The sequence below is a fragment of the Gadus macrocephalus genome, chromosome 15 (assembly GCF_031168955.1).
Source record: "Gadus macrocephalus chromosome 15, ASM3116895v1".
NCBI classification, from domain to species: Eukaryota; Metazoa; Chordata; class Actinopteri; order Gadiformes; family Gadidae; genus Gadus; species Gadus macrocephalus.
In genome coordinates, this window is record NC_082396.1 from 15,472,993 (window position 1) to 15,484,980 (window position 11,988).

General features: G+C 46.3%; 2 protein-coding genes across 2 annotated transcripts in view; both read right to left on the reverse strand.

Moving 5' to 3' along the window:
- Positions 1-110: 110 nt before the first annotated feature.
- On the reverse strand, positions 111-4,812 carry ccdc113 (coiled-coil domain containing 113). Its single transcript, XM_060074109.1, has 9 exons — positions 4,521-4,812; positions 4,125-4,281; positions 3,836-3,934; positions 3,216-3,368; positions 2,856-2,963; positions 2,001-2,126; positions 1,478-1,585; positions 1,111-1,266; positions 111-978 (listed from the first exon to the last, which is right to left on the reverse strand). The coding sequence occupies exons 1-9, from the start codon at positions 4,607-4,609 to the stop codon at positions 850-852; spliced, it is 1,125 nt and encodes a 374-aa protein (XP_059930092.1). The 5' UTR covers positions 4,610-4,812; the 3' UTR covers positions 111-849.
- Positions 4,813-5,979: 1,167 nt separating this feature from the next.
- The window catches only part of LOC132473106 (serine protease HTRA1A-like), a 21,715-nt gene continuing 15,706 nt past the window's right edge, over positions 5,980-11,988 (reverse strand). Inside the window, exons 4-9 of the mRNA XM_060073080.1 lie at positions 9,304-9,498; positions 9,150-9,182; positions 8,919-9,051; positions 8,627-8,684; positions 8,206-8,301; positions 5,980-6,650 (exon numbers count right to left, since the gene is read on the reverse strand). Of these exons, the coding sequence (XP_059929063.1) occupies positions 6,482-6,650; positions 8,206-8,301; positions 8,627-8,684; positions 8,919-9,051; positions 9,150-9,182; positions 9,304-9,498 (684 nt within the window). The 3' untranslated portion in view covers positions 5,980-6,481. The remainder of the gene's footprint in view (positions 6,651-8,205; positions 8,302-8,626; positions 8,685-8,918; positions 9,052-9,149; positions 9,183-9,303; positions 9,499-11,988) is intronic.

Genomic DNA, 11,988 nt, shown 5'->3' on the forward strand with positions numbered 1-11,988 from the left:
GCAGTGTATGACAAGGCATGACTGCATTAAAGACGTATTTCCGGTTATACTTTTGGTTAAATTGGATATTGTTGGGAGTTAAAACTGAATAAATATTAATGTTAAAAAACCTTTGTAAAGATGTTTTATTCAGAAGAAAATATTAATATACCAGTGTCCAAATTTGAATGCTATATATTGAGTGAATTGAAACAGCTCCCCTTCTCCTTTATATGTGTGTATAGTCTCCAATGTACAGTCTCACAAATCAGACTTTAGATTCATATCTATAACCTAGCTATAGATAGTGGGAATGCAGGATCCAAGATAAGGGTTATGACTATCCTTTTTCTATGTAGACAAGGCAGTGCTCCGTCGAAGCATTGCTACTAGTAGACATGGACTGCAGAAATTCATCTATAATGCTTTACATTGCAAAGTGTCTCCACTCATCCCTGCTTAACTCCCTCATTTTGTCGATGTGGGTTTGTGTGTTCACCATATGAATTGCATTCAATAAACATTACATATATATTGTGTCGGCCATAGTGTCCAACGTCTGAGTTAGTTTATTTTGGGGAACCTCAAAACAGCCATGGGGTGCCCAGGACTGCCCCTAGCCTCTGTCAGCCTTCAGAATCAGAATAATCAAATATGAACTGCATCATTGGCTGCAAGTCGATATCTCAAGACGAATTGTCCTCGGTTTTTTGCAAATGAGGGCACAAAAGTGGATCGAACATTTCATGGAGGGCACGAAGTGTCAACTGCATGTACATATACTGGATGTAACTTGTTTTTTTTAATGAATTGCATTCAATAAACATCAACACGTATATATTGTGTCGGCCATAGTGTCCAACATCTGGGTTAGTTTATTTTGGGGAGCCTCAAAACAGCCATGGGGTGCCCGGGACTGGCCCTAGCCTCTGTGTGGTCTACACTGGCAACGTCTGCTTTCTCTCTCTTCCAGGCCTTGGTGTAGCTCCTCAACGCCCTCTGAAGTAGAAAAAGAATGAACACATATGCTGTGTTTCACATGTTCTATGTCATTGTAACCAGTTATTTGTGGGTGGGGAGGACATTCAGAGTAGAATTGCTTGGAGTGCAAACATAAGGTGACATCCTGACCTCAGAGAGCTCCACCTTCCTCTCCCATACGTGGAAGGTGCGCTGCAGTCTCTTGTGCCGGTCCTTGACCTGGATGTATTCCATGACATCGGGCACGCTGCAGTCGTCCAGCTGGAAACGCAGCTTCTCACAGAGGGCCTTTTCCTTGGCACATTCCTGCAAGGTGGTGAGACGGGAACGTCACGTCACTGTGTGGGACAACATTCGGGAGAGGGGGAGGTTTTAGGAAGAGTGTTTGGGCAAAGGAAAGAAATTGGTAAGAACATTTTTTCAATAAAAGGGTAGAAGGAGGAATGGTTGCAGAGGAGAAGAGGGTTGGGTTGACTGCTTTTTGTCAACCAATCAGGTTCATGAATGACTGGCTGACCTTCTCGACTCGTTGAGTCTCTTCCTCGATCTTCGCCAGTGTCTCTTGCCTCTTGGTGATGTCACGGCTTAGCTCCTCTGACTCAAGTGTTGCATTCTGCAGCTTGTTCTGTACGTATGTTCACGCGCACACACACACACACACACACACACACACACACATGCACACACACGAAGATGAGTTAAGAAACAAGGATATAAGAAAAATGTAAGAAAGGAAAAAATTACTTTGATAATATTATAAAACAGAGGGACAGTAGCCTCTCTTGTGACACGTTCGATGCACAAGAGAGCATGGAAGAAGGGCCTAATTAGATGGGCGGGCCTATCGGGCGCTGCCTAAGCTTTGATTGGGCGGCTTGGTCTTGAAATGGGTCTAAGGGAGGAACAGGCAGCTTGATGGACCAATAGCTTTCTTCGAACACGATTCCGATGGAAAACAGAATTGAGGAAGCTAGCCCGGTAAAAGCCATGCATTGGGTCTGCCTAGGATCTAGAGGAACAGGAAGGCATGAGCAGGGCACCTTGTATGAGCTGAGGTTCCTCTGTGCGGTAAAGGCCCGCTGCTTGGGTATCAGTAGTTCCCTCTTACACTCGGCAGTCTTCTCCTTGTGCTGACTGTTCTTGATCTTCAGCAGCGCCATGTTGACCTAGAAAGAAATATGTGTAGTGCTGATCTGGTCCACCAAGGAATCCTCAATTATAATCAATACATAAGTCAGCCTTCAGAATTGGAATAATAGAGTATGAACTGCATCATTGGCTGCAAGTCGTTATCTAAAGACGAGTTGTGCTAGTTTTTTTGCAAATGAGGGCACAAAAGTGGATCGAACATTGGATGGAGGGCACGAAGTGTCTACTGCCTGTACATATACTGGATATACCTTGTTTTGTTCACCGCTGGTGAAACCTATCCCAAACACACAGTATGAAGCACTTTTACTGGAAAACCAAAAGCATACACTTATCCTGGTGAGTATAAAGTATTTCGGTTCCCAATTCGTAAACACAGCAGCACACAGAAAAGTGTTATGCCTCCAGGCTTTTGACCGCTTTAATTTGATCTCTGGTACGAGGTCTGCAGTGCAGTAATTAACAATGTCAACCAATTTGACTCCATAATGGTACAGTAATACGAAGCAATTCCAATATATTTGAGTATTTCCTTCTGGTACATTTCTGAAGTATTTGGTTCTACACTGGATACATGAACAGAGAGTGAGAACCTTCACAGTTTGACATCCGGCCCTCTATTTTAAGTTTGCACGAAAAGGGTGTCATGTGACTGCAAAACAATTATTTCCCCCTTCTCCCTACCCCCCATCTCCCCCCTCTTATAACACATCCATGTTGTCTTCCCTTCTCCCCCTCCCCGATACCTCTTTCAGGTCCTCATCCATGTCCTGCTCCTGTTGGAGCTTAAGTTGGGGCTTGCGTCCTCGGACCTTCGACTTGTTTTTCAAACGATGCTTTTCCACCTGTGCTTCCTGTGTGCATACACACACACACACGCACGCACGCACACACACACACGCAAAGATATACATACACACACAAACACACACACACACACAAACACAAACACATTTGCATACATTAATTGCCTGTGTTTCACTCTAAATGGTCAAAGGTTTCACTCCAGAAAAACAAGTTCAGTTACCAAACAGACACTGGTTGAAACCAGTGCAAGCATCTCATAGAGCTCCAATATTGGTTGGTTGATCGGCAGCATCTCTGACCTTCCTCTTGATGCCGTCCTCGATGTAGCCCAGGACCTTCTCCACGTCCATCTGGCCTTTGTTCTCTTCCAGAGGTTTCACCACGTCGCGCTCAAATTCAAACTTCTGCCTCCGGATCTCGGAGAGACGCAACCCCGCTTCCTCCATGACAGCCTGGATGAGCAGATAAGCAAGGGGCGTTTAGGGGGGGGGGCTCATGGGTTCAGACCCCAGATGCGGCCCTCAGATGCTCGATGATGGATAGCACGTGGCTTTGAGTGTGTGTGTGTGTGTGTGTGTGTGTGTGTGTGTGTGTGTGTGTGTGTGTGTGTGTGTGTGTGTGTGTGTGTGTGTGTGTGTGTGTGTGTGTGTGTGTGTGTGTGTGTGCAGGGAGAGATAGAATGTATCATCAAAAGTTGTTTTGCTGTTTAGTTTACGGTACAGTACTTTGGCACTACCGTAGACTTGGTGTTGAATATTTTACACTTTCTACCAAAGAAAGAAAGAATAATAAGATGGACTATGGACACGGGAGAATTAACTTCACCAGGAGTTTCTTAACAGAAGAAGTTAAATGCAGAGAGGTAATGATGCAGAGAGAGTATGTGCTTAACTATATACCCCCATACGCATCTTCCTACCTTGTCGATTTCATTGCGTCGTTGGGCTTCCTTGATGTCTCTCTTAGTCTCCTCCATCTCCTTCTGGGCGATGTATATTTTCTGCCGCAAGTCCAAGTTCTGCTCTTCGTATGTGTGCAGCAAAGAGACACAATGCATTGACAGTCTATTGGCATCTGCTTCCAACAACAACAATAGTGATCATAAGGATGACGTTAGCATTTTATCTAACCTACTGCACCTCCACCTGTATTAATGAATCCTTTTCCATTTGACTTGAGGATTTAGCCTTCATGTGATTCTGACTCACCCTGGCTGGCTGAGGGGAGCCTTCAGCCATAGCTGGGTCCCCTGGGGGCTGGGGAGCCGTCTCGTGAGGCCCATGGGGAGCTGTCTCCTGAGGCCCCTGGCGGCGGATGAATGCCTCCAGCATCGCGTGCTCTTCCCGAAGGAATCCATTAGAGAGCCTACAACAAGATGTGAACAGTAAACAAATAATAAATAACCCATTAGGACTTATTAAACAAGACGACAGGACCTCAATGACCCCTTAAAACCGGGCATAATTTTAAAAAAGCAAAGCAAAGCCCTGCGAATTGCGAATATTGGAAAGAAGATGCTTATCGTTTTCTGTCCGGTATTGACGGTAAAGTCTACCTCCCCCAAATGTCTTAATTTATATATTGTTATCATCAATTTTTATTACTTTAACTCCTCGACGTTTTCAATAAGCAGCTTGTTCTCCTCTGTGATTGTCGGAGTCGCCGTAGCCTCGTCCGACCCCATCGTTTCCATGGTGATTGTAAACGTCAGCGCGGACACAGCAGCGACATCCCGTGTTCACAGACTTGTTTTCAGGCTCGTGCACATCGATGACATCGATGCGGATCACTTATCCAACTAGCAGACATCCAATGGGGTCAGCGGAACCGGTACACCGGTACAGCCTTGCTGCATAACATTATAACATGCCCTCATTATAAGGTAAGGTTGCTCTTCAAGTTATTTGACGTAATTTAAAAAACCCTTAGGCAGGTCCAGAATGGGTCAATATAGAAACTCATACTCACTGAAACCAATCATACTTGCCCTAATTACTCTTGATCTCTGGTCTGGGTCCAGGACATGGATGGACAAGGTGCTGCATGTGTAACTCAACATCTAAAGGGGAAATGAAGCTAACCGTCACCATGTCAACAGTGAAAAATAAATAACTCTTTCTTGGCAAATGGCAGCTTCAGCTTGGGGACAACCAAAGATAGTGATGAGTTAGTATTTAAGTGTTTGCGCCTACAAACGCATGTAACAGCAAATTAACAACCAAACAGAACAGGCTTTGTGGTAACAATCTCAGTAACAACATCTTACCGTGTATGTTTCGATAATCCTTCAAGCATTTTTCTCCCTCTCCTATGCTTCATTGTTTAGCCTATCTAATAGCCTAAAGAAAACAGACCAGTAACTAAAAAATAACTAATAATGTAGTGCAACTTTATAAACATAACCTCAACAGAAGAAATTCAAAGTCATTCAAAAACGGCCAGGTTTAGCTGCAAAGACGACATGAAACCATGAGATGGCAGCAACATTTAAGTACCAGTTCCTTCTGCTGATTCTTAACTTTAGGTTAAGAATCACTCCACAATGCTGTGACGTTACTTCAGGACACAAGCACAGTATAAAAGGTCTATAATATACAACAGTTTGGACCACTTCTATGTGATATGTGACGCTAGTATGTAGCCCAGTAAACGTTAATGTCACCACCGTGAAGAAGGAACATTATGGTTCATTCATGCAGGACCTCTGATCTGGGGCCCCTAAATGCAGGGGCTGGGCTTGGCTCATTCCGCTGTCTCTCTGAGGTCTGTCTGGAGACCCCATGGCCCTGAGAGCCTCTCACAGATTCATCCAGTAGGCCATAGAGTCTTTAATGAAATCTAAACCAAACAGCAGTTGGATCTGAGCATTTGATTTAATCTGATCCTCGGACCTCAGCGCGAGCGTGTGAATAGTTAATGTTGAAGCACATGTTTCTTTTTTTGATCTAAACAAAGAAACTTGGTTTAACCGCGTCAGCATTTGTATGTGTTGGTTTGAGGTTTTTCAATGAAGCGTAGCAGCAGAAGGAAGAAAACAAAACAATCAGCAAACAGAAAGAAAAGTAAAGAAAGTAAACACTTTATTTCTCCAGTATAAAGCACATTCATGAAACAATTAATACAGTACTGAGAAAGGACAATTTCGAAAATATTAATAAGCTGGCGCCTATACAAATTGTGTGTGCCCGGAAAATGTCTCACAAATGTTTGGACTGAGGAGAAGAGAGCTGAATGCAAACAAAGCAAACAAACAAACAACCTTATCAAAAACCATCAAAAGGGGAGCATCAGAACATAAAGATCAATTATACGTCATTCTCTGGTCACCGGAGCACAGTAGTAGAATCCATCAGGGCACACAAGAATATGAGGGGAGCTACACGTGGATGTTGAACGCACACCTGGGCTGCAGAGGATTTGCACTATTTGACTCCTTTCCAAATGACTTTTCTTCTCCAGAAGCCAGGCACTGATGAGGTCTAGGGGGGCCGCGACGCTACCATGAGTTCGGACCTATCACACACCTGCATTGTGTGTGAGTGTGCATGTGTGTAATGTGGAAAGGTCAAGGTTCGATCTCCATGGGGAGTAGGGTTAGGATGGTGTCCTCGTTGCCACGGCGCACCACCACTCTGAGTGTGGCGTCCCTCTTGATGGCTGCGCTGACGTCCGTCGCCGTGGCAATCCGCTGGCCGTTGATGGAGATGATGACGTCGTGCTCTTTAAGGCCTCCACTGCACCGGGACATAACAAATCAAAGAATCAAAATCAAACCCAAACCGCTCTCATCCGGTCTAACCTGCTGGTTAAAGGTGCTGTAGATACTATCATGGTGAGGTGATTGAGGGCTATCATTCAGAGTGAAATGTGGTGAAAATGGCGTGGCCATCAGTCAGCTATGACTGAGTTTAATCAGTGAATGCTCTGTGACAATATCTGTTTTGTGTTGACTGCGTCTCTCTCTGTATGAGCACAATTAAGATTAGCTCATGCAGAGATACATCCCTGATTGGTTCAGGGATGACACATGAACAAACATTTTTGCTAATGGTGGCAATACAAGCTATTCTGTGGAGTCTACCATTCTTTAGTGTGTCCTATGTAGAGTGCAGAGGTCTTGAGAATGTGTTCTGTCAGTGTACCATTCTGTAGAGTGTACCATTATGTAGAGTGTACCATTCTAGAGTGTACCATTCCATAGAGTGTACCATTTTATAGAGTGTACCATTCTGTAGAGTGTACCATTCTGTAGAGTGCAGGCCCCACAATAGATGTTTTCATGTTCTAAGTAATAAAAATAGAACTAGATTGTATTCCTGGACGCATGAGAACATCCACTGCTGACGATGACCACAAACGTTTTGTTTTGCCCGCTTCTCCTCCCAATTATAAACCCATGATCATCAACAGAGCAAAAAAGGGCAACGACAAAATGCCAAATCCAACATAAAAAGAATCCTCATCACCATATGACAGACAGAGAGTCAAGCCCTGCAGGGATAATGAGGACGATGATGAGGACGATGATGAGGACGATGATGATGATAATGATGACGATGATGATGATGATGAAAAAGAACAATGCCACAAAACCAACTGGCCCCAAAGCATAAATAAGTCCCCCAGGCAGGGGCAGAAGGGTGGGTTATTGTGGCCGTGGCCCCCTTCCAGCACAGCACTGGGTGACTCCACAGCCGAAGCCAGGCGGCCTCCCCTCCTGCAGGGAGGGGAGGCCGGGGGGAGGAAAGGGCTGACCTCGGCGTCTCTGAAGCGGCCCGGCTCCGCCGCTGAGCTGCGGTAGCTGGCTGATTGAACTGGGCTGGGGTTGTGGGTGGAGGAAGAGGAGGAGGAGGAGGGGGCGGGATTCTTGAGCGGGCTTGGGAGGAAATCTGGAGTGAGCCCTTACTATGTTTTCCCTGGGAGCGTTGTTTGGGAGCTCAATAGGGTGTGTGGGTGTGGGGGGGAGCGGGGATAGGGGTGGTGGGGTTGTAAGTGTGTGGTAGCAGGCAGATGACGGAAATGACAAAAAACTGTAGGGTCAATTAAAAGAAATGTATCTTCGTTTAGCAGTGAATGTGCCGAGGAGAGGGGAACTGGGGCTTTACAATGACTTCTTTATAAATCAGACCATATGTGTGGAGTGATGTGCCAAAGACAATATCTCATGACATAGAGAGAGAGAGAGAGACACACAGAGAGAGAGAGAGAGAGAGACACACAGAAATCTGTGGCCTCGTTAGTCAAAGAAACCCTCCGTTAGGAGGACATGACCCCTGCGGATGACCTTACATGGCGGCCGGTGTCTTTGCGATGACCTCCATTACGTACGCTCCAGAGGTGATATCCGGGAAGTCCCGATGACGGCTCTTCAATTCTTTGGCCAGCCTAGGGATAAGAGAATAAAACAATCCACATGGCGGATATGATTTCCTCAGCAGAAAGGATCCGACCATTAGTAAGCATTTCAAGATTGAATCGACTCGTGTCTTATTTGTCATGCGTAAAGTCGTTACTATCGTGTTTCCACACACGCTCATTTCTTAGCATGGCCGTGTAATTTTAGCAGCGGCCTCCGTTCAGCCGGTTGCACTTTATGCTCCAGTCTGGGTTTTATGATCGTTCACCGCGCAGTTGGACTGCGGCTGAGTGACAGCGGTAGGGACGGTAAACATTCTGTGTGGCGCTGGGACTGGGATGGAGAGCAGCCTACCCTGGAGTCAACGTCATCATCCGCACACCGATGTACTTCTTCTTAGCCGCCGCCCGCCCTAGAGACACGCCAACGAAACACCGAAGAAGAAAGTCAGTCGGCCATTGCTCTCGTTAAGAGAGCGCCATGAGTACGCCATGCCTAGGACTTTGGAAAAGAGTCTTGTGTTGAAGAGACTATTCATATCATAAAGCCATCACCACCTTTGACCTAACAGAAAATACTCTTTAAAGTCGCGATAAAGGTTATTTCTAAGTATTTAACAATTTCGGTACTAAAAACAGTGAACCACCTGGAACAGAACTTGCAACTCTGGCCTGGCGCTCATAGGACTCGGTCAGGAACTCCCGGATCTTGTCGGAGGGGATGGCGAAGGAGATGCCCGCCGTGACCTTCAGGGTGTTGATACCGATGACCTCCCCGTCCTAACGTGGCAGCGTGGTAGGGTCATGAGCATCGAGAGGACAGGACGCGGCCTGACATGCAGGCTGTCAACTGCTGAAAACACCTATCTTATCCTTACCAAATTCACCAAAGGTCCGCCTGAGTTACCGTACTGTATGGAAAAAAAGGAAAGACAAAAGAACAAATATATTTGAATGTATATCATTCATTCATTCATTCAAATGAGGTGCAATGAGACGATTCAGATGACAGGAGGCATGCATTGGGCTCACGTTGATGATGGCGTCTGTCTGGATGTACTCCATGTCTGAGTCCTTCAGGCCCAGGTCGCGGCCCGCACGCTGGGTGGTGCTGACTATCCCCGTGGTGACGGTGTTCTGCAGGGAAAAGGGGCTGCCGATCGCCACCACAAACTCCCCAGGGCGCAGGTCGGCCGAGCGGCCCAACGGCAGGACGGGGAGCTTGGACTGGAGGTCGCAGGGAGAGGGGGAGGAACAAGGGAGAGAGGGAGGGAAAGAAGAGAGCGAGGGGACGGGAAAGAAGAGAGAGAGGGGACGGGAAAGAAGAGAGAGAAGGAGAGGAAAACAAGGGAGAGACGGGGACGGAAAACAAGAGAGAGAGGGAGAGGAAAACAAGGGAGAGAGGAGACGGGAAAGAAGAAAGAGAGGGAGAGGAAAACAAGAGAGAGAGAGAGGGAGGAACACAATGCAGAGAGAGGGAGGGACAAAAGAGAGAGAGAGGGAGGAAAACAAGGGAGAGAGGGAGGAAAACAAGGGAGAGAGAGAGGGAGGAACACAATGCAGAGAGAGGGAGGAAAACAAGGGAGAGAGGGAGGAAAACAAGGGAGAGGGAGAGGGAAACAAGGGAGAGAGAGGGAGGAAAACAAGGAAGAGAGGGAGAGGGAAACAATAAGCAGACTTAGGACGGGAAGTGTGCTTTTAGCTTCAATGGATCACATGAATGTGTCAGTATTTCTCAGTTAATTTGTTCAGAAAAAGAAAAAGACATTGAGTCACTTTGTGTCATGTGTAAGATGATTTGTTAGACCTTCATGTGAAGCAGTTTTTAGAACGTGTATGGACAGGATATTAACTTAACCTCTATTTAAAGGTTTGAGATTTCTGATGGTTAACAGATGTAGAAGAGATTCAACTGTAAACCGTTAATCATTAATTAACTTGTTAAGAAGGGAGGGTTCACATATTTTCTTAAAAATTGTATAATGTGTAACCCTGTCTTACATAAATTACAATAATTAACATATGCGGTCAAGAGCAATTACTCTAATGGTCCTAAAAAACTAAGGAGTCTTCAGTTTCTCTTGTGCGGGTGGTCAGTGAGAAATGAATCACTACAGACTAGAGAACCGCACGTATTCTAAACACATCCTACTCAACACAGTCATGAACAATTCCGAGGTACAACTGCGCACATAGAGGTGGTGCCCAGCAATAACCGGGAATGCCAGCAGCGACCCCATTCAGAAGCTTATAGCAATTTACGTTTTTAATGAATTGAACACTATACTAGAACTGGACAGTCTGGAAGCTGAGTGTCTTCATCATTTGGGGAGCGTCTGCCATTTGAACCACAGAAATGGACTGATGCTCAGCTGGCCACACTTAGTGGAAAGCCGGTTACTCAGGTCCTGCCTAGACACACAGACAGACGCACAGAGGATGGAGGAACCGACGGATGGAGCAGAAGATATATTTAGCCCGACACAGTGGTTTTGAATTAAAACGGTCCCGGCCGGTGTACAGTCAGGCGGCGCGGTGTGCAGGGCGTTGAGACATCCTGTCAGCGCAACACAGACTCAGGAAAAAGAGATCCACTGCTCATGTGCTCCTGCCTTCCTGTTTTGTTTACCCGAGGTTATCCCTAGAAGACGCCTCATCCAGACAAGGTAACTGAGACAGCGAGACAAGCTGGCAACGGAAACCGGGGCATGTAGTTGTATATACGCACATCCTGGTCAGCTTCTGTGAAAACGCTCAAAGTGTGCGATTCTCAATGAATGCAGAACATCGATTTCACACCAGACGTATGTTCCGCACACAAAAGAGGCAATTGAGACTGACCAGCATAGTTTAAGACATGCCTGGCAACTCAGTCAGTGTTGAGTGATAGGGGACGTTATAATTAAAAGACCACAATGATAGTGATAGCCCACAGCTCTCACCCAGCCTCTAGCACCTCCACCGCCACGAGGGTTAAACAACCCTTCCTGTACCCCGTAAATACATAGAGTAAAACACGCACTCCCTCTCTCGCTCTCCGTCTCCCTTTCTCATACACACATACACACACATACATGTACAACCACACACACACATGCACTGATGCTCACACACACATACAGTCTCTCTTTCGCGCTTTCTCTCTCTTATACACACACACACACACACACACACACACACACACACACACATACCTACACACACACACACACACGACAAACACCCCCAGACCCACACACAGCCTAGACCATAAGCTGGATGTGAGTCAGCGACGAGGCACTCAGAGCTGGAGTCTGCCCAGCGGCCACGGTTACGGTCACCGGTCCTGACAGCAGTATGGTTGGATCATTGACCACAGGTGGCTTTTGAAATGACTTTATGTGAGACACTTTTACTGGCGGCGTGAGTGAGTGTGCGTGGGTGGGTGGATATGTGTGTCTGTGGGTATCCTTCTCTTCCTGTGCATGCATGCGTGTGTGTGTGTGTGTGTGTGTCTTTATCTGTATGTGCATGCGTGAGTGTGTTTGTGTGTGTGTGTGTGTCTCCCAACCTACCAACAGGACATTTCTAGTCAGCTAGCCGGAGCTGATTTGGTTAAGCCCCTTGTTGACTGTGTGTATGTACGTGAATTTGCGTCTCCTGACCCCACTCCCCGTGACTCGCCCATCGAGTCACAGACCTGAACTCATGTTCAAGTCTGGATTCAAGCGGACCTTA

Excerpts from the sequence above, each read along its gene's own strand:
- ccdc113 (XM_060074109.1), bottom strand. The coding sequence starts at position 4,609 with ATGGAAACGATGGGGTCGGACGAGGCTACGGCGACTCCGACAATCACA. Across the intron at positions 3,369-3,835 it reads GACGCAATGAAATCGACAAG|GCTGTCATGGAGGAAGCGGG; the intron begins GTAGGAAGATGC and ends CTGCTCATCCAG. Across the intron at positions 1,267-1,477 it reads AGACTCAACGAGTCGAGAAG|GAATGTGCCAAGGAAAAGGC; the intron begins GTCAGCCAGTCA and ends ACCACCTTGCAG.